The 26,551-nt window shown below is 36.0% G+C and overlaps 1 protein-coding gene across 1 annotated transcript in view; it reads left to right on the forward strand.

Moving 5' to 3' along the window:
* Positions 1 to 26,551, forward strand: part of SBF2 (SET binding factor 2) — a 273,716-nt gene that overhangs the window by 127,452 nt on the left and 119,713 nt on the right. The window contains exons 4-7 of the mRNA XM_059825675.1: positions 70 to 183; positions 1,847 to 1,957; positions 3,643 to 3,748; positions 25,484 to 25,616. Coding sequence (XP_059681658.1) covers positions 70 to 183; positions 1,847 to 1,957; positions 3,643 to 3,748; positions 25,484 to 25,616 — 464 coding nt within the window. The remainder of the gene's footprint in view (positions 1 to 69; positions 184 to 1,846; positions 1,958 to 3,642; positions 3,749 to 25,483; positions 25,617 to 26,551) is intronic.

The raw sequence follows: 26,551 nt of genomic DNA on the forward strand, positions 1-26,551 counted from the left end.
TGTAAGAATGCTAATATTTTAGTTTGAGGTTTCTTTCTGCTTATTAATTGAAGTGTTTCTGTTTTCAAGGGAACAAAAGAAATTGAAGGTGAAGAGGAGTCTGGTTTAATTCCGCCTGCAGAAGTATTTGCTCCTAAAAGTCTGGTGTTGGTGTCCAGACTAGATTATCCAGAAATTTTCAGGGTAAAGAACTTGCATGCCATTTAAAATATATGTCAGCAGACAAATCTGTTTTTAATGAGTAGCAGTGACGGTACTTTTGATTTAAAACATCTCAGGATTGATTTCGGAATTTAAAAGCAACAGTAGGCTTAGATTGAAGTAGATAAAACTCAATGTCTATGACAGTAAATAGCCCCTATAGGTTGAAGCAGTGCTTTTTTACTCTGAGCAGTTTTAAATCTATGTAGAAGGTGAAATAGAGATTTTTCTGGGCTTAATTTACTGTATAATGAAGGGAATTATTAGGACAAAACCAGACTTGCTCTGGTAAAACCAATACATTAACAATATTTAATTAACTACACAATGGTAAATTAATAGCGAAATCCTAGTTTTCCTCCATATGTAAGGCAAAATGTCAGATCCTCTTCCAGATCAAATTAAGATGCATGACAGAGATTTAGGATCTTGGATTACTTTCAGCTGATGAAATGTGGCTGATCTGAGATAAATGAAAAGCTTAAATTTTTATTAAGGTAATACATATTAAGAGAAACAAATATAGTTCAGTTTACAGATCAAGGGAAGAAATCATTCAACATTTAAGTTGTCATTAGACATTAAGAGTGACTGTACCAAGTGAGATTAAAAGTCCACATAGCCCAGTATTTTATCTCTGATAGTGGCCTGTAGCAAACGCAAAGCAAAGTGTGTAAGAATAGGGCAGGCTGTAGAAATAATTCCACAAAATACTTTCCAAATTCAGTGTGAATTATAGTTAAACGACATCCTGAACCAGACGTGTCAGTTGTGTGGCTTTTTTCATATAATTTGTCCAGTTTCTTAACGCTCAGATTTTACAACAACCCGTGGCAAGGAGTTTCACAGCTTAACTATGTGTTATATGAAAAGTCACTGTTGGAATTATTTCTAAGAAGAGAATTCCTAAAATATTTGCTGAATTATCAAAATTACAGCAGTTAAAAGGCACCAAAAGGATGCTGTGGAACAAAGTTATTTATTTCTTTTTTTCCAAAAGCTTCTTAGAACATGATGTTAAATCATCTTACATTAAATTACTAGTAAAAATGATGAAGCTCTGTCTGTGATTTCTCAATCAAAACTGGATCCATACAAAAATATATGGAAATGCTGAAGTGTTAATATACTATTCATTTAAAAATATATTTAAACTGAAATAATAAAGTAAAGAATGTAAGTTAAATAACATGGAATGGTTGATCCTTGATGCTAGTCTTAAAACAAGCCTCAAAAGCTCATTGATTCATCAGTGTTCTACTCTGGAAACCAGTCAGGTTTAGGTCCATAGATTTCAAAGCACAGATGAAGCTATGTTGATTTTACAATTTTTGAAAGTAACTGGTAGTAAAGCATTTTTTGTATAATGAACAAAGCACAAATATTAAACATTTAATTTCTTTTAAAAAAAGAATGCATCTACGCCTGCCAGCACATACATCCCTTCTAAATAGCCAAGCTATTTTTTTTAAATGAATGATTGCTTCTATAGCAAATGACTTTGTCTTCGGTTGGAAAGTACTTCACTACATTAATAACTATTAAGACACATTTATTTTTAAAAAATTATATTCACAGATCTTTAAGTAATTTGACATCTGCCTTCCCTGTATATCAGTTTAATATATTTTGTCTACCTTTCTAGGCTTGCCTTGGCCTGATCTATACTGTGTATGTGGACAGCCTGAACGTGTCACTGGAGACTCTCATTGCAAATCTGTGTTCATGCCTTGTCCCTGCTTCCGGAGGGTCTCAGGTAAATGGAAAAAAAGGGTATTTTTCCAGTTAATTTAATTTATGAAGAAAACAAAAAATAAATTCTTGAAATATTTTTGAAGAAAAAAAGATCATAGTTCAGCTGAGTGCTTTCCCTGTGGCCTGTGAGTGCTTTCCCTGTGGCCCGTCTTCTAAAGACAGCAAAAATTCCATTCCAGGATAAGGTCAAAGGGTTAATTTTGTCACTGAGTTGGCTTTTTACAAGGCACAGTAACAAATCAAGCAGTTTGTGTAAGTTTAGTTTTTAATAATAATGTGTGTTCCGGAGTATTTGTGCTTGCTGCAGATTTTTTTAAAGGCTGGCTTTCTTTGCCATTTTAACATGTCTTTCAGTTTAGTTTGTTTACTCATGTCTTTTCCTTGATGCAGTTCAGAATTCCTATAGTCTTTTCTTTTGGTAACTCTCTTAAATTTCTATTTTAGCTTTTTTTTAAATGCATAAATACGGCTTTCCCCAGCGGCCATTTCCTCTGCTAAAAGAGGGAGGAAAATTCATGCTCCTCTGGCTATTCTCCCTTCTGCTTTCTCTCTTCAAATAAAATGTTCTTTCAGTTCAAACTTGTTTGCTAGTGTCAAGCTACTGTTTTAATCAGAAATTAAGTTCTTCTGTTTTCTTTCCTAAGCTTCATGCTTCTAGGGCTAAATCTGAATTAGATATGTTAGAATGAGAACACTTTTCTGATCTTTATCTCCAGAAGTCCTTGAGGAGCCTCCCAGGTTATTCATGTGTCAGCTGTTGAAATAATCAACTGCAAAATTTAGTTACCAGCCTGCATCCAGGTCTGCCGCTAAAGTGCTGGGGAAGAGCATCTCTGCTACAGCTCAGGGACTTGCGTGGTTTTACTGTGGAGCATTTTGGTTTCAAGTATCTGCTGTGCAGCAACTAGAGCTTCCTACCTTCATATGTTCAACATCTTTGCTGCCGTACAGAGTGGAGTTGTGCCACACAACTGCTTGCACAGAAATGTCTCCCACCCCATGGTAGTTAGTGGTTAGAGGTAACTGCTTGAAAGCACTCACTGCTTGAACGTAATGTGGATTTACTCAGAGGAAAGTAAGATTATTTTGCAGTTACAATGCTTTTTGGGATGTGATACACAAGTGCATTCCTTTCACTCCTATTTCCTGCCTCCCTTAATGGAGGTATGTTCTTGTGCTGGAAAGGTAACTGAAGTTTTAATTCTACTTTTGATATGAAGAGTAGGAACATAGGAGTTGCAGAAGTGTCCTCTTCAATACCCATATATCACAAGTATGTTCATACTTAAAACATGCATGCAGACAGTAGATATCAAAGATCTTCAGTTAGAAAATAATACGTATTTTTCTTATTTGAATGGGGTTTAAAAGTGGGGGTTTTTTTAAGGTTTTTTAATGTATTGTTAAAAATGTAATATTCAATGCCTTCAAAGCCATAACTATTTAACTAATTCAATAGAAATGCAGAGGTGGCACTATCATGCTATACATTCAAGGAGACATATCATTGTCCTCAAATTATATTTCAGATCTCTGTTGGTCAATTCAATTATTCTTACTGACTTTAAACTTCTGTATACAAAATAAATAATTTTTGCAGGATGAATCACTTATCTGTATGACAACAACTTGTTTATTCTATATAAGTTAAACTTATACTCAATTAAGAAAAAATTCTTTCTACAGAAATTGTTTTCTTTGGGAGCTGGAGACCGACAACTGATACAGACTCCTCTGCATGATAGCCTTCCTGTTACAGGCACCAGTGTGGCTCTTCTCTTTCAGCAACTGGGTATGTCTAGTTCTGCTTTGAAAAAAAAAATTATTTTTTTAAATTACAGAATGAGGTACCTTCTGTTCTCATTCAGTTCAAGTCATGTGCTAAGAAAGCTACACAGTAAATATTAATTTCTTTTGAACGAAAGAATGACTAATAGTGCTTTTATCCCCTAATCAGACATTCATGTAACCTTTTTGTACATCCTGCCTGTGGTAAGTTATCTCCAATATTATCTAGTATCTATAAGTGTACTGTGAGCAGAAGTGAGCCTGGCCTCTGTTTAATTACAAAAACATTCATGTAAAAAGATTGCCCACTCCTTGGATACTGTACAAACTCCAAACAAAACCAAGGAGCTTAGTAATAGAACTAGTGTAACTGAAAAGATTGGTAGAAAAGATGCCATGTGCTGATATTGGTAACTCTGTGGAATTCATATTATTCTGTTGTTCTATATTATTCCCTATCTTTCAAGATGATCTAACACAATCCCCATCAAATGCTTACTTGTTCGTTACAATTGCAACGTCATGTCACTGTTACCTGAATACCTCAATACTAATCTCGTGTGTCTCATTAAATTTTAACGCTCTGTTAGTCTTCTTTCCATTGGTCTGTGAAGTGACTTTGAAGCACAAACTTGCAGCAGCCATGGATAAGGGTGCAATTAATAATCTTTTCTGAACCTGTGAACCTCATGTTTAGTCTCAAGTAACCACATGACATCAGAATATGTGTTGTCATCTATTCTTCTTATAAATGGACGATAAGAATGGATGCAAACTGGAGAAAGGGTAGTGAAGAGGAGTAAGAGCTTATGTCACAGGAAGCAGTATCAGATCTGATGAGCACAATGCCATCTACTACTGATAAGATTTCATTGCATCCTTCCAAAAATAATATTATTCCAAAAGGAACATTATGATTTTGTTGATAGCAGTTAAAATTAAACGCGGCTAACATGGTGTAGATGCTATATGTCTTCACCACAGTCCCTGAGGTTTTACTTGGCTTATTTTGTCAAGATTCATTAACATTACTCTGATCAGATTGCAGGCAATGTTTTAAACATGGATAGACCCAACAACTTTTCCCCTCTTCTGAAAATATTAAATACGGTGTGAGGTACCATGGGTACAGTATGATATACCGTGTGGTATGGTATGTTTGTTCTTTAAGTATGGTATGTGATACCTAAGTTGAGGCAGTTTATTTTGGACAACTGGAGTGAAGGTTACTATAAATTCACAGTTCTGAAAATGTCAAAGAAAGCAAGGCTTTTAGCTAGTGCTTACATAGGTTAGCTATCATGTCCTGTGACACTAGGCTTTTGTATTGCAAATTGGAATTGTAGTTTTTTGTCACAGGATCAGTCTGAGGAAGACAACAAAGGCAAATAAACTAACAAGTCGTTGTATGCATCAGATTTATAGAGGGATACTGTATAAATACAGAGAGGGAAAGTAAATATGGAAGAGGAAACTGAGGACCATCTTTTCCTCTGGGATGCTTAGTAAGAACATTTTTGCAGAGCAAGGTTTTTTAAATTCCACTCATGGAATTACAGAACTTCCATATGAGCATTTAAAGTTGCTTTTAAACACATAGGATCTAAGTTAATATTATTGACCACATTTTATTAATGGGTAAATATATATAGATGGATGTCATGTAACTTCCTAAAGATACTGTAGCAGAGTACTGAAGAGTTTGGAGTGTAACCAGGACTCCTAGATTGTTGTGCTAGCAATCAGTGATCCTTTACCTTTATGTTTTGAATTGTCTAATTCCTTATTAGCTCATATATGCTTCCTAACGTCTATACCCCTGATTTACTCTTTGTCTACCATCTCTCTTTTCCCAGTCTCCATTAGCCTTCTTGCTAAAGTCTGGTTTCTATGGTTTTGCTGTTCTTCTGCCTTCTTTTCTTCCCTTGAGTTCCAGTAAGTGTTTGGAGGTCCAATCTTTCTTGCTTTTTGGTGGCTTGGAAGAAGCACAAGTAAGAGTCAATAAGCGCATGCTTATCAGGTGCCCTTTCCAGTTATGGTGCACTGAAGGATATGAAAATCAGCAGAAGGAGGGGGAGAGAAAGGGAGATAATAAAGGAAAACTTGCTCATTGCTCACAGTTCTGGTTAGTGACACTTCACCTGGCCTGAAGAAGAGAGAGACTGAATAAACTATATGATTGTAAAACTTGGCAAATCTTCACAAAGGGAAACTACAGGCTTACATCCTGATCCTCTGAAGAGATCATGCAAGTTTGTAGGAAAAAAAAAGAATACCCCTCCTTTTCTGTTGTGGCATAATTTTCTCTTTTGCAAGACTATCAAAACTATTAGGAAGAGCTTGTCTAATGGTCTTGTGTAGGTCCTCTTCCAGTCTGTCTCCTATTCTTTGGTGTGATGAGGACAGTAGTAGTTGCTTTGGAATGGGCCTGAAATTAGTTAAGTAATAGGCAAATAAGTAGGCAGGTAGGTTTGTGGGTTTTGTGTGTGTGTGTGGTTTTTTAAGCAACTACTTGAACCCTTTGCAAAAGAGACTTACTTTTCCCCCTCTCCTATTTCCGACCACTCCTTTTTTTTCCTTTTTTCTTTTTTCTTTTTTTTTCTTTTTTGCAAATGAGCCTCAGTTCCCAGCTGATGTCCCTTTCAAAGTTTTTGTGTCTAAGTATCTGGGGATATAGCACAATGGTAGAATTGCCTTGTATCTCTAAGGACATAAATTAAAAAATGTTTGTGTTTTCCTAGTTTACATCCCTTTACAGAATAGCACATAATTCCTTTCACATGTAGGTGGTGGACTGTAGTAGTCGTCTTAAGGCTAAGGTTTGTTAATGCTAAATTTCTGTTTGGATTTACTAAAATAGTGTTGTTAATACAGCTACATATGTCTGTTGGCAATGGTTGTTGAATATAAAAAGAGGACCTGGAAATATGAACAGGCTGTTTTAAATAAATTCTCATGTATTCTCACTTTTCACGTAGTCTTATGAAGAGTTAAAGGAAGTGAGTCTGGAAGGATGTGGTAGAACCTGTTAGCTCATCCCTTTGAAAAAGTTTATTTTTTTAAGATAAGGCCTAATCCTTTCCTCTGGAGATCGTAGTTGAGCTTGTCAGAAGTTTTTTTGTGCTTTTTTGTAACGATATTCACACTTTCTCTATTTCTCTCGTTCCATTTGAACAGGGGCTTCATGCATATTTGTCTCCACCAATCTGGGCAAAAGCATTATACTTCTGTTGCCCAGTGTGGTGTTGGATAGTTACTTTAATGATAGCTGTTATCCCATCAAATGCTTGTGTTTAGGACACAAATATTGACTAGGCTGTTTGTCAAGTAATGACATGTTCAGTTATTTCTCTGCTGGTACAAGTCACTTTACCCTGTTCAAATTATTAATAGAAAATTGAAGAGTAGCTAGAAAAATATTTGTGAACTGTACAAATCACCTTCTTAAAAATAGCTTTTTCTTTGAAGAAGATGGGCAACAAGACAAAATTTACCACTATGAATAGATACAAAAGTAATTTCAACATTTATTTTGAGAAATATTGTGCAATAGTAGTCTCATCATGTTTTTTCTGCTTGGCAGGATAATACTGTGTCAGCAGATGACCCTCCCTGTATTTCCAAGTTCACAGCGTATCTGGAAATAGACCTTATTTTTACTTAGGCGTTAAACTACAGTTGGGAAAAACATCCCCAAAGGTTTTAAGCTTAATAATAAGGAATAGCAGTGTTAGACATTTGAAATAATACATTCTTTTTTTATTTTAAAAAAATTAATATATGGGAATAATGTGACAAAAGCCAGGCCTGTAGCTGTATCACTACACCTAAAAATAATTCCATCAACAAGGATTAGCTGGAAAAACAGTAATCATAAAATTACTTTTAAAAATGATCTGTGGTAGCTAGAAGACTTTCAATACTCTTCTATTTCACATTGTCTGTTAGTAAGATCGTAGGTATCTATAAAAGCTTCAAAACACAGTAGCCTTCTTCAGGCTCAGAGGAGATTTTGGTCATATTTTTTCTTCTCTCTCACTTTGTTAAAATGTATTAACAATACATTCCTGTGTTTCTGCCTTAAGCTCTTTTCATTTCTTCAAACCTACTTGCCTTCTCCATTCTGCTGGCAGTGTGGTTATTCAGCGCTGCCACATTCAGTCATTTGTATCTGAGACATACACCTCCATCTCCCCAGTGGGCAGTTTTATCCAAAGAACCTGACACAAAATTATATTAGGGACCTGAGCAGCAAAACAAGAACCTAAGTTTTAACTAACACTTTTAATTTTTGCATGTTTGAAGGACTGGTAGCATGAATCACACTGCTAAGCTGAGCAGAACAATTATGAAAATTTATTTTCCTGAAGAATTAATGTTTCCCCCTACTTTCCAAACACTTAATCGAAGACAAAAGAGTTTTCCTTCCTTTCGTTCTTGTTTAGTCTCTTATCTGGGCTGTATTCCTATCCCCTTATTTCCTCTGTTCCATTTCATTTGTCTGTGCTGGTTTTCCTCCTCATATCTTTAATTCACTGCTCAACTATTTTCAGTAGAACTCAGACTGACTTTCAGTGTTAGAAAGTAATTTTTTAAGTGGCAAAAATTAAACTTTGAAGTAAATTCTACTTTGAATCATGGATGAAGACACAAGGTAAGGGTGCTTTTGATTTCAGGGCTGTGTAGAATAGAGATTAAATAGATGGAACAGGATGAAGATGAATGGTAATGCTAGGTTGAGCCAGGTTGCTTGGCAAGCTTGTCTCATTTGTCCAACCTATGATGTAACTTATGTGAAAGTGTTAAACATCATTAGCCTTCAGCCTTTTTAGGTATCTTAAAATATTTTTAATCCAGAAATTGTGTGTATACCATTAGGCAGTATACGAAGCCTTTAAAACAAGTACTTTATAAATAATATATTTGAAGACTGCACTGTCATTAAATATCAGTAATTCCAGATGTCAGAAATGATTGGTTGATTAAACTTCTAAAGATTCTTACAGTTGCACAAAATATAAAAACCAGGCCAGATGTGTGTGATGATGGCGGAGTTGATAAGCAGGGAAGTGTTTCAGTACAAGCAGTTTAAAATGGTCCACTCCAGTATTACTAGTACTGGTAACACATATTTTTTTTCATATGGCTATTCAATTCCAAAATTCAACATCATGACTTGAGACTGAGAAGTTCAGAGTATTATCTGTCCTTTCTCCCTGTTTGCATGTTTCTACCTTTCTTTTGTACCAGAGCAGATGCTTCTCTGATACTGCAGAGAGCTGCTTAAAATTAATTAATTAATTAACACTAAGCAAGCAAATAGAAGAGAATTATTTTCCAGGTGTTTCCATGGTGGGACACTGGCAGTGATGATTGTTACTGGTTTAAACAGTCATGGAGCCAAAACCTGTTACTGTTATACAGTGATAAATCCATTCATAACAAAATGATGGGATCATATATTAACTGTCTTACCTGTTTATCATTTGTATGTACTATCAAAGTATACAGAAGTAAAAGAAATGTTGTATTTAATAATTTTCTAATTTTTCAGTCATTTGATTTGCTAGAAAGTAATGAAGAATGATGGGTTTTTAAATTTTTTTTTTTATAATGGATATACTAAAATTGTTTTGTGTGTTCAAAAATTTCTTGGGTGGGAAGATCTTACTTAATTACAACAGCATTATTTTAATTCTTTTATAATGAAGGTATGCCGCTCCATCTCTGTTTGGAAGTAGATATTTGTACATGCAGAGGGATTTTAAACTGACAGACTTGCGCTTTACAATTTTGGTTAATTCGTTAAAACCCACATTTTTTTTAAATGGTTCTGTAGTTGTGCCAATAACATTCAGCATACATTTTGCTCTCCGAAGACTTGAAATCTCCTTAGGCTGATAGTTCTGCAGGCTCTGTCCTTGGTTCTAAGTATTTCCTTTGAAAGCTGATGTCAGGGCCCTGAGCGCATCAGCAGCCCCCCTGAACACCACCTGCCTATGCTCAAGGTCAGCGTTGATGTAGCACAGCTGTGCAACCTTGGTTCAGACTGTTGAGGAAAGAGCTGTGTGAAAGATGCGAGAAGGAGGGGCCTGTTGACCTCTTTGTTTGGATGCTGTACTTAGGCTCAGGCCACGCCCTTGATCCTTGCCTGAGCCACGTTGCAGTGATGCTTGTGCCTGGCAACGTACCTCTCTGAACCAGATCCTCACCCATGGACTCGACATCCTGGCTTGATCTCAGGTCTTCTTCATGACCATGGACTTGCCTGGTGATCATTGTGACTGACCTGGCTGCCATCACTGGACCTGATCCTGACCCTGCCATGCTGACTTGACTTCCTGGCTTTACCTCAGACCTTCCTCATCCTTATGGGCTTGTCTGGCTATCTCAACTTTTGGCTGAACTTCACTGCTGTCAGCAGGCTTACCCAGCTTATCTTTCTCTTGGTATTGTGGGACTCCACCATTTGTTGGTGAGGGCACTGTCCCTTCCTGCCTTGTTTCTATACTTGGTGCATGCCTTGCCTTCTGTTACAGAGCAGTGTGTCATTGCTGGTCCCTGGCAGCTCCTCGGTTTTCACTGGTTGCCTTTTAAAAGTTTTGAGAAAGTTGATATTTTGATATTAGTTCTTCACAATGAGTTTTGATCCCTTCGATACTAAACCTCAAGCTTTGCAAGTCCTACAAGAGATGTAGTCTTGCACTGCTACCTGCCTGGTATAGTTTGATCCTGAGGAAGAGATCTTTCTTGATCTTAAAACGTGAACACTGGTCAGACTTTCAGCATTTCACAATAAAGCCGGCTTCATCTGTTAAAAACTTTTCCAACATTTTATTGCTTCCTAATGCACTACCTCAGAAATTATAGTGGGAGCTAGTGGAGCACAGTTGTTTATGTATCACAAAGGTAAACATCCCACAGTTCAGCAACTGTTGACCTATGGAAGATGCAGAGAAATGATCTGGTGGAGATCGTATGTAATTTTTTGTTTCAGTTCTAAGTACAAAGAATCGCTGTGCTGAGTCAGACCTCAACACTACGAGACAGCAGAAAAGTTCAAGTGCAAGGTATTTTGCTTTGCTGAGGAAAAGAAAGATCTTGCAGTCTACTGACTGTCACAATTTAGGGTGCAAATTAGTAGATACATACATACAGAGTGCAATATTAGCAGTGCTGTCAAAGGTGAGTGATTTGCAAGACTGTTGTGGTTAAACTGCATCCTATATAGGGGAGAGGCTGACAAGTTTAGTTAAGTGTGACATGTAGCTTAAGAGCAAGAGAACCTGAGTGCTTGGGAAGAGTTCACTCTTGTGCGAGATGGTAAGACACTGCCCCAAGTGCCATCCATCATAACTCCTTAACTTTCTTCTTTTATGATAAGGGAGGGCTTAAATACCAAGGTGGATATTCTCTAGAGTAATTGGATCCAAACACCATTTTGCATTTCTGGTAGTGAATAGCAAGCAGGATGCAGATATTTTGCCTTTCCCAGATGCACAACCCAATTGTGCAGTCTTATGCTTGTGGATATTGGTTTCAGTCTCCCTTCTCAGTGACCCTGGAATTTGGCTTTCTTCTTGCTGAGCTAGCATAGCTACCTTATGCTCCTTCACAGGTAGTCTTTAACTTTTGCTGTTGCTGGTTCTTTTAGCTTTTTAGAATGTGTAAGTCAGGTAGAGGAACTGCATTCTGGACTACACAGTGTTGTTTGAGAAAGGGTCCAATTGTATTACAGGTATTTCACTTCCAGTACTGCCAATGGAACTGCTTAAATAATTCTTCCGTTTCAGAAGACAGTAGAGTTCAACGTAGAATAACTCAGTGCTGGCTTAATAGTAAGTCAAAGGGTACATGTTGGCTAGTGGCATGATATAGGAATGACACTTGCTTCTAGTTTGTTTGTCCAGTAAAACAGCTGTACTTGGGCCATAGTTAGACACTGGGATAATTATTCATAAAAAAGCATTATATAAGTGATGGACCATAATGTGTATTTAGCTGCTGATTACTTCTGTTTATATTATTGTTAATAACCTAAAATAAATTTTACCTTTTTTCTTTTTAAGGTTGATCAAAACCAGAAATTTTCTCTGTTACCCCAGTACACAGCTAGGTTGGGCATTTATGATGTGTGAACTTAGAGCGGTAACACTGGGCAGTCATGGTCGGTGTAAGGGAAAGTAAAGCTGGTTGTCTTGAGTGATCTGGCAATTGCTCCTTCACAGAGCGGTTAGGTGCCTGAATTCCTTGGCTCTTACCATGGTGGAGGAGCTTGTATAGAACCGTAAATAATTTAGGTTGGAACGGACCTCTGAAAGTCAAAAGGTCCAATCCCATACTCTAAGTAGGCCCACTTTAGAGTTAGATGACGTTGATCATGTAGATGCGGATTGTGGAACAACTGATGCATATTAATGTTTGGGAGTTTGAGTATTTCTTTAGGCTGTGGGCAAATATATATGAGAAGCTCTTAGTTTAACATCTGTAAATGTGCTATTTTGGTATATGGCTTAATCTTTAACAGTTCACTTCAATACATAGCTCAGCCCATTCTTGTTCAGCTCTATCAAAAGACCCCTGAGTCTACAGCAGTTCTACTTTTTCAGCGTAGTGTTTTGCTGAACAGGGGTATCCATGGCTACCTACTAAAGTCTCTTTGACTTTACTTTTTATAGTGACAGTTGTTATTTTATAGGTTAGCACTCTCATCTGATATACCTCAAATAGTTCCTAAGGCAGATGGATCTTACATGGAATCACATCAGGAAAACAATAGAATTAGAGTCAGAACTTACTACTTCTGTGATTACTGTGATTCTGTGATCACTTCCAGTGACTCTTCGTAAATAGGATTGTCATTTCCATATAACTTTTGTATAAATTTTATAAGGTTGTATAACAACATTAAAATATAATTAAGTTTACCATGATTATTACAAAAAACCTATCCAATTAAAAAGGGAAAAGCTCAATTATTATGTTCCTCAAGTTAGGTAACTTTTGTGATAGCTGATTTTTATACTGACAATACTTGTAGGACATGCTATGCTTTACGGTTTTATCCTGAACGAAAGTAAAGCTAGATCTACTGTTTAAAAAGTGTAGCCTGCTTTAGAAAACATAAATCCTGAAGTAACCCAAAATGTGAAAGGAGTATTTAAATTCTTGGTCATATTATTGCTCATACTGGCTTTTAAAGGCTGCTGCTTTATGAATGTTAGGTTTTTCTGCTGTATTTTGTCCTTTTATTTTGCTCCATATCATAGACCATATGTGTTACCATTTGCTGCTTCTTACATCAGTGTTGTTCAGAGAGAGGAGTTTGTGGGTACACCTGCTTAAGCTACAGACAGTGGTGAGCATCAAGAACTAACTAATATAAAAAGGTATGAATCAATTAAGACTGGAAAACAAAAGATGATTTCTAACCATAGGAGGAGGAAAAAATCTGAAACACCTTCTGTCATGAGTAGTTATGACAAGCAGTATCACTACATTTAAGATGAAGCTTGATCAGTTTGGGATTGTCTGATATAGTCATGATGGTAAAAGGCTGGACCTTCAGTCCCATATTTCTGAATCAAGGGTATATTAAAATTCCCAGAATTTTTGCTTTTGACTACATTTGTTGACATTTTGAGGAATGTTTTCTGTAATGTAATAGTTTCTCATTATTTTAATTGTGATTTAGGGGAGATATAGTTTTCAGCCTCTCATGTAGTGTACTTTATGCCAACAGATGACTATACTAAATTACTGTATAAATGGGAAAAGACATTCCCGATAAATATATATCTGTATTTGTATGGCTGGGAAACATTATGAAAGGGTCATTGCACAGTCAGCATATGAGCTGGCTTCAACTTGTTGACTAAGAAAATCCTAGTGTCTTCAACACAGAGCAAGAATTCTTTATATTTTAATACTTCATTATATTCAGAAATAATGTAAGGGCACCTAAGCAATGAGAGATTTAATCTGCACAATGTATGAAGTGACCAAATGCACCATTTTCAGTACAGTAATACCTATAACTGGGAGATGCACTAAGATCAGAGCGTCAATGTGGGGCCTTTTCCACATCTCATGTTTGTTCTGTGACTTCAGTGGTACGAACCAGAACTTTTTTTACCTCTGTCAGGTTGTTTACAAACTTCTTACCCAACTCAATTTTTTTTCTTTCCATGAGATGTCATATATCGTGTGATGGGAACATATAAACCCTTTGTTGGAATTTAGCAGCATGTATGATTAAATTAAATTAAGACAGTTTTATTGAAGTGTATAATAAAGAGACTTCTAATCAGTCTTTGATCTTAATAAATTGTATACTCTCCAGCCTATGGAACCTGGCACCACATGTTGCATGAGTGGGTGCTGCTGGCTTATGTCGTAGTTTCAGTTTAAATCCCAATGGCTAGTGAGCTGCGATTAGCTCTATAACCCAGCAAAAGAGAACTTGCCGTTCAAGTTTTCCAAGTAGATTTGTGTAGTCTGTCAAAGAACAAACAGATTACCAAGGGATTTGATGTGGCATTTACTGCTAATGGGCCCTTACTGCTGCAAAAGCAGAACAAGAAGAAAGTGTTCTTTTAGATGCTGTTGGAAATAAAGGGATATCGAGATAGTGAATTTTGCACAGAGACTTTTCTGCAATCCCGAGTAACTGCACTTTGTGGACAGTCACTGAGGCTTCATTTCCCCAGCAGCATAAACTGCCAGGCAGCCGATCCCATTTGTGAATGTCCATTTCCAGTTGCACAGTCCTGCCCCATCCCCTGTGCTAAAGTGGTGCTTGGCTCCCCCGTGCTGAGCTATTTTATCTCACCAAGTTAACAGAAAATATTTGGAGGGTGGAAGGAGGGAAAGTCACAGCTGGTTTCTGTCAGCAGTCTCAGGTTGTGGTTTGATGCTGTGGTTGTCAAATAGGGAAGTGCTGCCATGAGAACAGATCCATCCCTCTTCTGCCTTGAACTAGCTCACCTTGGACTTGTGAGCTTTAATGCAAGGGTCAAGAAAGGAGCAGGAGCGTGTGGGTGGGCTAAGACCGTCCCTTTCAATGATAGCCATTTCAGCAGCTTACAGTCAGGTAATGTCAAACTATTCCTTCAGTACATGCTGCTCAGTGTTTTTACATTTGTTTGTCATATGTGGATGCACTGAAAGCTCTTGTCATTACCAGCATAATGCTGGTACTGGGATATCCAGTACACAGGATTGTGAGATGTGTTGGGAGGCAATGACCAATGTTTTTTGTAGCATTCACTGTTCTGCAGCACAATGAAGCACATGAAATAAGATGCTCATTTACTTTTTATCCAGTCCATACTTGTATTTCTAATGCTTCTTTTAATGGGACAAAATATTGAGTAGTTAATTTTAAGCAAATCATAAATCTCAGAAGTAACAATTATCTTACATAAGTAAATACTGCTGTTAAAGTAAAGAAACTTGAAGCTGTGTATTTGATAAAGTGCTGTATTTAATGAGCTGTTTTTTAAAAGGAAGCTTTTCTAATAAGATGAAAAATAATAAAATTATATATTACTCTTTGCTTTTTAACAACAAGGTGACTTTTTTTAAATGATTAAGTGAAAATTTCTTTTGAGGTATTTGAGAAGAGAGTAATTTTCTGTTTATAGTAGCATTTCAGAAAACAACTCTCAGAAGAGTGAAAACAAATAATTTTTTTCCAGAGATGAGAAAAATGTAAACTCCAAAAAGCAAAAGTCTAATAAAGAAACAAACAAATTTAGAAAAGGCAAATGAGGCTTACCTCTGCTTACAGAAAATACTGAAACAGATCCTACTTGGAACAGATTACTTTTCTTTCTGCTTTTGCTGGTATGAATGCAGAAATAGCTTTTCTCATTATTCCAAAGCAAACTTGATAGCAGTTAAATCACAAGACCTTGCAAAACTTTAAATTTCAAAACTTCAGTGTTAATACTTGTGCTGAAGAGGAAAGAAAACCCAGTTCTATAGAAATTTCTTTCCATTTGTTCTCGTAAAATCATGTTGAAATTATTGCTATTTTCTTGCAATGTGGGCTAAGTTACCAGTATCTCAGGAGGACAGGAAAATCTCAGACGATTTCACAAAGAAAGAATTTTTAAAGGTCGCTAAACATTTTGCAGAGACTCCAAATACGATCTTTTAAGAAAATAAAGTGACTTTTTTCACTTGTCATGTTTATGGTGTTTTGCAGTTTCCTTAATTGAGTATCTGTGGTTTTATGCTCCATGACTATCAACCAGCAGTGGCTGAAGGCAGCTCTAACAGAATATCCTGATTAGCCACCTTGGTTCTTGTTGTCTTTGCACTTGTTTGATTCCATTAATATAATGCTTCAGTAGTTATGTCCCTTGAGAAAGACTTTGTAGTCCTTAGGCAGGAAACAGATATGTTTGCAATTTCTTGTGTATCCTTGACCATTTTTCCTGTGTACAGTTCAAGAATGACAATACTCATTCTTGGATATTTTCTTTCTAAGGATCATAATGGTATGACTCTCACTCTGCATTTTTTTTTTAAAGGACATATTGTAAAAGGACATTTTTCTGCTTTAAATGAATCCAGTCAAATTATGGGTATCCATTTGCTCCACCAGGATTTAATTTGTAGTGTTTCTACTAAGAATATTTTACAATCCTTTGTACATGGCAGTCTTTCCCATATGTTATACTGTTCTTTTTCATATTGCAGCTACTCATAATTTTGTGGGTTTAATTCTCTATTTTGCCTATCTGTCGGCTTTATTCTTAGCTATGAGTGAAATACTTGCTTTTAAAAATTTATGTAGATAAATAAGCTATGTATTTATCTGGAATTAGTCATTGTAGTTTGATTCAAATCACTCAAGACTTGCTGTTTTATATGTAGCTGCAAAGATGACAAAAATACCCATCATCAAGGTAAAAAGTCATTGTTTTCGTATGCTTCTTGTGTTGGTGAAAGTGAAATGTACCAATTTCATACCTTTAGCATAGACCTTTCTATTTTCAGAAATTCTGGTTTGCACGTTGTGCCTATGAGTAAATAAAGATTAAGGTTTCAAGATCAGGATCTATGATATGCTGGTATCTGTAAGTGGACATCACCATACCATCTGATACTACTTAGCTAGCGTGGCTAAGTCCCATAAAAAGGCTGTCATTAACGTGTAAAAGCTGTTCAGGCTTTATTCCCAGACAGGTCTTGAATTGTCAACATTGATAAATATAGTAATTTCATTTTGATGTGCTGCTTCCCTATTAGGTAGCATACTTTGCTAATTAGCTTATATGCAGAATAATTTCCAGTAGTCTCTAAAAAGTTATGGTTATAACTTTGCTTTCTATTCATCCTGCCATGGCTTTGAATCTGTGGTCAGAAAAGTTAGTATTTCTTTTGTTTTAATAATTTTTCTGATTTCTAATGTGAAATTTTAACAACAAATTGGGTTGTTGAAAATTTTTTTAATGCTCCTTCTGAAGTTTAAAATGTCTGTTGGTGGCTGAACAGAAATCCTCCGTTACTTTTGGACCGTTTACCATATATGAATCAATTTGGAGAGCTGGTAAATAGCAGTAACTTTTTTGATTACTTAAATAAATCAGCAGTTGCAAGTAATTTCTCCGTCACATCAAACCACAATTTTAGATTTGCTATTAGAAGAAACAAAGATAATTTTTGCTAATTCAACTGCTATAAATATTTTTTATAGCATAATGCTTATTTTTCCAGTTTATCTTTCCATGTATGGCGATGAGGAGGTTTCACAAAATATTTGGTACAAACAATAAATTCATGTTTCTTGAAAGGGCAGTCCTAAAGAAGGAAAGTCACCTATAAAAATTTCTTAAAATGCGGGAACATTTCAGTAGCTCTCTCCCACCTCTACTTAGGGAAATCGGGCAGCATTTCAATTCATTACTATGTATCCATTCTCCCAATTCGCTCAAATTCTTTTAAAAAATTCCTTCATTGGGTTTTGGTTAGTGTGGGCCTGTGAGGGTTATAGAGAAATTCTGTATCCTGGTATTAGTTTTGTACAGGATTACTGTTTATATCTACTTATGACTTTCTCAGGGCTGGAATACTAGATATTTATGGGATAAACATCCAAACCAAATAGCTTCCTATTTTAGGTATCCTACTAGATAACTAAATAACTAAGCAGAAGATGAGATGTGAAAATAAATCATATTTCACCAGAATAAACTATTACTCAAATGTTAATGCTTGCATGCGTATGGAGACAGACAGTAAGAGAACAAAAACTTCTGTTTTAATCTGATAGTTAACAGTTCGATATTGAGAAATATTGCTTCCCACCCTCCGTGTAGGAGAAAAAAAATTAATCTCATATTTGATTTGTGTGAAGATTATCTTCCCCTTAGCAGCTTTGAATGTAATTTTATATGCAAACCTACTTTGACTGACATTCTCTCTGCATTTTTTCTTTACTTGAATTTGGTTTTGATGTGTGTTCAGTAAGAAAAGAAAAAATACAAAACAACATTAAAAATAAAGTAACTAAATCTATATTTAGTAGCACCTATCAAGCCTGTCTGTATGAGGCAGATATATTTTCAGTTGCAAACCTTTATTTGGTAATGCAGGTTTTGTTGGCATAATTCAAAGTTATTCCTTTCATGTAAATTTGGCATTTGAGTACGTTTTATATACGAAACCATTATTTGTCTGGTTTACCCTCCATTGTCTTTTCTGCTTTATTGAGAAAAATCACTCAACACACTCATATAAATCTTGAGCTTATCAGTCTCACTTTGGATATGTATAGCTTTAAAACTGTGCATATGAAATGGTTTTGCACTTCTCTCTTTCAGGGATGAAGACCTTATTACCTAAATGTTTTATTAATTGTCTTTAGCTGTATCGTTGTCTCTGGAAAAAAAATTTGCTGATCATGTTCACTCAGTGTATTGGCAGACTTGTGTTTGAAGGCTCAAGAAATCCAGAGGGCTTTTGCTGCTCCTTGAAGTAGGTCTGCAGAGGGATTTAATGAAATTGGTAATAATGAAGTGATATCAACATGCAAATGACAGACATCACCATGTGTCTTCCTAAGTAGATCATATACTGTGCTTCATCCCTGTTTCCTTGTGCCTATGTAATTTTAGGTTTGGATGGCAACCATCTGCTTGGCTCAGTGTTGACAGAACACAGTTGGTATAGTTAGACTTTGGGGGAGCAATAGTGGTAGGAATATTCATCCATCAGCTGAAGAGATCTTTTTTATATATATGCTCATTTTCACAGTCTCTGATATGCTGTTTAATGATCAGTTGGCTTTTATGGCATTTACACCAGAATCTTTCTGTACAGTCCTCCTGTTCCTTACCTCTTCCCACCCTCCCTAAAGGCTGGTTTGTAAAGAAGCCTTCGTTCTGCCCTGCTTCTTACAAAGAACACGCAACATTCATGGTTCAGATACTGAATTGCCTTCACGTCAGTTCCAAAATCAAAAGTTTATCTCTAAAAATGTGTTTTGATTTCAGTACTGTGTGTCACACACGTTTGCTTCTATGTGCTCAGAAATCAGTATGAACACTTCATTCAGAAACATTTAATTCTGTGAGGGAGTCTTAGCTGAAGGCTCTGTGCTTTAGAGACTCCTTCTCTTCCTCCTTAGTCTGACAAAGACCAAATAAGTTAATCTCAAGGCACTCGTCTAACTCATGTTCTCTGTTACACAGCCAGAAAGCAGGATAAATTAACCCTCACAAAACTCTGTTGGCACAGCTAGATTGCTCCCCATTTGTGAGCAAGCTTGGCTATGATTTAATGATGTAGTGTGTAGTGCAGTCCTACTCTAATAACAGAGCTGCATACTTTTCTAAATGTGAATTGATCCTGAACTGAGTGACACAGCAATCTGGGGGGTTTGTTTTAACTGTGTGTAGTTGATTGGAGATACCATGTAATTTTTGGATTGACAAATGAATGCAATTTGGCAAGGGTTATGTATATGAGTATTGAGTACAGTTGTTGCCTCTTATTAGTCAAGCTTTTATTTTGTCATTAGCAGTACTATGCACCTACATCTAAAAATAAAAATGAAAAGAGTTTTGTTTTTCTCTACTTTTTCCCAGTTATCTTTAGAGCTTGACACTGCCTGGCAAAGAACTTGTACTATGCACTCTCCAGTGGCCTTTCAGAAAGGCTTTTCTGTCTTTGTTGACCCATTTCCTGGATTAGTCTGGCTAAGTTATGGATTATTTTGTCTGTTAAGCTTTTTCTTGTGTCCAGTAATTCAAGAATGGCATATTGGCATAATAATGTATTCAACTGCTTGAGTTTCCAAATCTCATGTTTATAACTCTTTACAGAAGTCTGAAGAAGTTAGTGATAATATTTTGATTTCATGCAATATAGAGGACAGTTAATAATTTGTCAAGTACACTTTGTGTTTGGGGTTTTTTAAAATCATACTTAAACTCTAGAACAACAGGAAGCAGGCAGAATGATACATTTGTTGATGTAGGATGTCAGATAATTTAGTACAAATTACAGATTCTTTAAATACTTAAAAACAGTGAAGGTCAGGAAGCCTCCATTCAAAATTTTCCAGCGTATGTATAATATTTTACAGGATGTCTGTCTGTAGACTGCAAAAGAGTAATCTGTAAAAATCAACTTGTTTGTTGTTTTTTGTGTTGTCTATTTATGCCCTGACAAATTAGCATCGGATGTAGTGTGGAGTCTGAAGACCAGTATATGGTTCAAGGTTACAGACAGACACGATTGTATCTTGTAGCGTGAGGAAACTGGGCTCAGGCTGTTATTCGGAGCTGTTTGTTTTCAGTAAACAACATGCAGGGCTTGAAACAACACCTTGGTGGCTTGGTCAAATAATTTAATCAATGGTTTCAAAAAAGGAAAGTAATCAAATGTCTTACTATTTATAATTTGTTTGATTCTATCAGGTGAAAATTTCCTTCACAGTCATTATATTGCTCATATTCCTGAAAACATATATTTCAAAGTATGTGTGGAGCAATAATTTTGTATTCAGTTAGTGGCTATCATCTTGAAAATACAAAAATTCCAGGTTAGATGTCTATATTGTACACTTGATTTTATTTATTTTAAATTCTTCTGTATTGTATACGAAGTATTAAAAAAAAAGGGGGGGGGGCGGAGGGGGAAGGAAAACAGCTGGTACTGAAGAAGCTGTCTGGGCTGTACAAGTTGTTCAGTCAGTGGAAGTGGTTAGACTGGGTTTCACTGGCCAAGTGTGTTTCCAAACTGAGTAGCCTGTTTTCAAGAAGTTGGCCAATATTGGTGATTAGCTTCTCAACAGAAGAGCACTTCTATTATGCAAAAAACCCAACAAAACAAAATGCCCCAAAACTTCAGAACCTCTCCTTAGGTATAAATCTAATATTTCTTAGGCTGTGAAACTTTAATTCAGGGAAGAAAAGAGTAAGAGCCAGTGAAGTTCTCGCTTTAGGTATCTGTCACAAAAGCCAGTTTAAAGAAATGACCTTGTTTATTTCTTGGCAGGTTTTTTTTGTATTGTATTGGTATTTCTTGTAAGTTATTTATGTATTTTTACATGAACTCTGATTGCACAGGACAAGTCAAATACTCTTACTGTGGTATATTCATTTGTATTGTAGGTACCTTGCAGAAATGAAAATAATTTTATTTTCAAATGCAAGCACACAAGATTCCTAGTCTCTTTTTTTTTCTGTTTCTGCTGAAACGTGGCCAGTTTTGATAAGGTGACTTTCTGCTTTTTATGCATTCAGAACACAGAAAATGGCCAAGAGAATTTAGAAATAACTTTTAGATGGACATTCAATCCATTGAAAATTCCAGGTTCAGCTTGAAGTTAAGAACATCTATAAAGTTATGTTGGTTACATTAGGCAGCTATCACACGTTTCCCACGCAGGTTTCTTGTGCAGACGGGGCTTGCAGGAGAGCCCTATTCTGCACTTGGTTCTCTGCTGCCGTGTTTCCTTGGGCAGGGAGTTTAGCCAATGCTAGATTGCAGGGCAGTAATGTGCATAGTTCACAGCTGCTTTTAACTGCTTTTTCCAAGGACCTGCTAACGTGGACATGTGACAGGGATTGCCAAACTGGAGAGACAATGCTTCTTATCCCTTTTGATACGTGAGCAGTTTGCAAGTGAGCTCTCCTTGCCCCTATCAGCCTGTCTCCTTGCTTTGGTGACGGCTTTCATTTGTCCCTGTTCAAAGTCACAGAGATGTTGGATATTTCCCAGTGTCCTTATTGGTTTTTTTTTCCTGCTGTTCCTTACAAGACCTGCTGATTTATGACAGAGATGCGTGCTTAGATGCTCTCAATTCTGGTCGCTTTCATAAGTTCTGCAAATAAAGCAATGCTTTTGGCTAACTCAGCAAAGCTGGGGCTACATCTGGTGCATTCATATCACAGCAAACATTTCAAATTCATCTTTCATGGCCAGTTAAAATGTAGTGAACATCTGAGACACCAACTAGTGGAACGTAATAAAAACATGTTTGCAGTAAATATTCTTCTGTGTGGCATCAAGTTTATACATGGGAAATAATTGCTAAAAATAGTCATCTTAAATATCAAATGATATTGGTGCTGATTAAGCTACGATGAGAAATGCCTTTGTGGAGTACAAACTGAAGCTTTATCTCTGGCCACTAATATGTAGCAAAACCAGACTAATTTCCCTAGTGAAATAATGAAGGCCTCACAAACTATATCATCACTGCTTAATAGTTTAAATTAAAAAAAAAGAAAGCATTGGTTTATTTATTCTTTTTTTCCCCCTTCTTTTTAGTCTAGTAAATGTTGCCATTTGAGTATAGTCCCTTTGTCCTCCAGTAAAACCTTGGGAGGAAGGTAGAACTTGTGAACTCCAGGCTTACTGTACTTTAGTTCAGGTGACACACTTGTTGTTGTTGTACTTTTTTTTTTCCTGAGTTTTACAGAAACGAAGACCTTATTTTTCTCGTTACCAAGAACCAAGGTAGAAAAGCTGAGCTTCAGTGGAACCTCAGCGCTGAAGTTTGACCTGTCTTCTAACATAGTGTACCAGAACTTAGGTTCTTAAAAGAAGCTGTCAAGAAAAATCTAACAGACATACAAGTTAATGCTATATATGCACATGAAGATTGCCTATATTAGCTATGCAATAGTATATAATTTTAGTAGTCCCTAGGAGATTGCATGATCTTGTGCTGTACAGCCAACATGTTCTCATTTTTTTTAATAGAACAAAAATATCAATGTAACCATAATATTTTGTTTTGGCTTCATAGACAGGTATCAACACTAGAAAGTCGGAATGTTTTGTATACAACTTCTTTTTAGAAGGCCAGTGTTCAAAGAATATGAAGTACTTGCAGGTGTCCTCCTTACACATAAACAAATAATCTTGATTTCCACTTCATTCATGTATTTTGATAGTAAATTTTTTGCATTTTTAAAGTGCTTATTAATTATGTAATATTGAGAATTGTGTATTGTTTTGCTATCTGATGAAGAAGCCTATATTCAGAAGAGATTTTAAGTGAAAAATGCTGATACTGTGTAAGTTTCAGGACTTTTAAAGGTATTAGAATTAAGATACTCGTTCTAGACTTCTCTTCTTCATCATAATCCACCGCAAGAGAATGTCATAAGCTAGAAGAAAAGGCAATTTTTTACATAGCTTGATTTCAATTGAATACTTCCAGTAAAGAAATGTTTTTTTCATTTATTGTAAAACACGATTTATAGTCAATAACATCCAGAAAATTTTTTATATCTGTTACCTCTCAGCCTAAGTTGCAATTTTAAGACATGCAGAATGGACAACCATTTTTTTCAGGAATTTTTAGTTAGATAGTTTGATCACAAGAGGGCTTTTTTTTTTGATAATTTAGTTGTACCAAATGTTGTGAATATTTGTGAGTTTTGTAGGGATTATTTTCCTCAGTAATACCTGCCAGAACAGTAAAGTTTAATAGAGGATTCCTTGAGAATTTTTGTGTCTCATTATAGGGAAAAAAAGTGTCGTGTGTTTAAAAAAAAAAAAAAGTATTCTGAAGTTTCTGAATAAGATATTTGATGTGGAATGAAATGGTGTAAAAAGCCCACTTAGCTTGAAAACAAAAACTTAGTTTAAAACAAAAAGTATACTCCAAAGCAATCTTTAAAATCTTTTGGGAAAGGAATAAGGGAAGTTTTGCATAAAAAGGGCAGGTCGAGTTTTTAATTTCTTACAGAGATTTTTTTGTAAACAGGCAGCAGTTTCTGATTTTGTGTTCAAATATATACATACCCTCGTACCTACATACACAAGCAAGGACACTATTCCAAGTTAGCTTCTAAGCATTCACTGGTGACTGCTATTTCATTCACATAAGGAATGGTTTTTCTTTAACACTATCCTTACATTGTGTATTATAAAGCAGTTTGTTTTATACTAACAGTGCTAATTATTCCATCGAAAACAATAGCAAATATTTGTAACAGTAACTCACTCAGTATTATTACAAAGCCTTCTGTCCTTGAGTCCTCTCAAGTCTCTGCCTTTGATTTCATGAGTCTGTCCTTAGGATTCTTGGAGAATGCACTTTGAAATCACAAGCTATTATGTTGTTGTTTGACTTGTTCATCCTAAGAATTAGGTCTTTTTCTGAGAAACCCTCTCGGAATCCTTGTCCCTTTGTATTTATGAACCAAGCTGCACTCCAGTGAAGCAAATTTTCCTACGACATCATAGAAAAAAAAGATTTGTCAAAACATTTCATAAAAATTACTTAGGCAAAACAAAGTGTTAATTATCATATGAATATAGTGGCTCCCAGTAGTCACACTACTTATTGGGAAGATTGTTGCAGGATAAGCAGTAGCTTCATAAAGGTAATACAGGCTGTCTTACTGATAACACAAGCTATGTCCTCAGGGAAACATCATACATTCCAGCATATTTCAGGAAATTTCATAAATTTCAGCGTATCTCACATATCTCAGGCATGTCTGCTTCTCAGGATGGGACTTTGTTTTAAAGGAAATGTATTTTTGGTTTTCCCTGAAAGCACATGGCTTTGTCTCCTAGGTAAATTATATTGTCTTAAAAAAACCCCCATCATCTGATTCATGAGTCTTACCTTAAGTCTAGTGGGGCTTGTTTAAACAGTCAGCTCTTCTTTAGCATATCCTTCTAATGATATGTGTGCTCTTACTGCCCTTTTTTAACCTTGTGACTCGTAAAGTGCTCTCCATGGATGAAGTATGAATGTATTTACTAGGAAGTCTTTGTCATTTTCTTTTGAGCTCCTGGGCAGTATGATTTTTTTGTTCGTTTTTTCCCATGGAGATACATAAAGGTTTAGAAGTTAAGCCTGGATCAGTGACCAGAACTGAATTCTAGATACACAGAAGGTTATGCAGAAGATACAAATAATACTGTTTGAAGTCATTATTAAGTATTGCTGGCGTTCGTGCTGAGAAGAGGAAATCCTTAAAAGTGGTATTGAAAGGGAGATATAATACAATATATTTGAAATGTAGAAATACATCCAGATAGTATTTTAGCAACCTGAAAAATAGAAAGGAAGCTGCACTACTTAAATAAAAGGTAGAAAAAACTTGGGGTTTGGCAATTTATGCATTTATCATATGCTTTTTGACAGTTCCTCCAGAAAATGGTACATTTTGATGTAATTTTGAGTCTTCTTTTGGCACATTGTTACAGGGGGTTTTTTTTGTTTGTTTTGTTTTGTTTTGTTTTTTTTTAGGAATCCAAAATGTACTCAGCTTATTCTGTGCTGTGCTTACAGAAAATAAAGTTCTCTTTCACTCCACAAGTTTTCAGAGGCTCAGTGATGCCTGTAGGGCTCTGGAATCTTTGATGTTTCCCCTCAAATATAGGTGAGTTGAGTTTTGAATCTTTGAACTCTTGGAATAATTTTATAACTCATTTTGTAACTTAAATTACATTGTCCTTAACAAAAGATTTGTGCTATGTTTCTTCAAATAAGCTAAGGTTTTCATGATCATATATACAAGTACTAGTCTGTACACATCATTAACAAAAATCTGATTGCATTATGACAGTGGAAACACAGGAGAAACATCCAACCTACAAATACAATAGAAACCCTTCTCACAACATAAGTTGGATGGTAAAGCTTGACAGTGATGTTCCGTGAGTAAATGGATGGAAAAGGTATGGGGGAGACGTAGTAACACCCTGCCAACAAGTAAGAGGAAGTGCATGACAGGAGAACAAGAGATTGGGGTCATAAACCAAAACAGGGGAGAGGGAGGTTTCGGACAGGATGCAGGGAAAACATCTTTTATTATGAGGATAACTAAGCAGTGGAACAGAGAGCCTGTGGTGCTTCCACCCCTGGAGGTTTTCATGGACCCAGCTGGACAGAGCCCAGGGGAACTTCGTCTGGATACCCTGCTTTGAGCAAAAGGTTGGACTAAATGCTCTCCTGAGGCCCTTTACAACCCGAAAGATTCTGTGGTTCTAAGATAACATCTACATGAGCTTGTATCGCAGTTTTAAGTCACTGACAAATGTCCACCAGAGAATGAATTTAAATGAACAAATTGATTCTCTCTAAAAAGCCACATCTGAATCCAGCGTTTTGAAATGGAAAACTTAATGTCAAGCTATTTGGTTTTTTAGGAAGGAGACATCTAATTCTGACTCATCTGATTTAAAAGATGCATGTATTTTAGTGGCACATTTTTATTTAAAATATTTCAGAGATGGGCTTCATTTTAATATAGAATAAGAAGGAAGAAAATTGAAAGTGAGTTTTGGAATATGTTTCTTAATGCTAAAATAGTAA

The sequence above is a fragment of the Gavia stellata genome, chromosome 17 (genome assembly GCF_030936135.1).
Source record: "Gavia stellata isolate bGavSte3 chromosome 17, bGavSte3.hap2, whole genome shotgun sequence".
Lineage (NCBI taxonomy): Eukaryota > Metazoa > Chordata > Aves > Gaviiformes > Gaviidae > Gavia > Gavia stellata.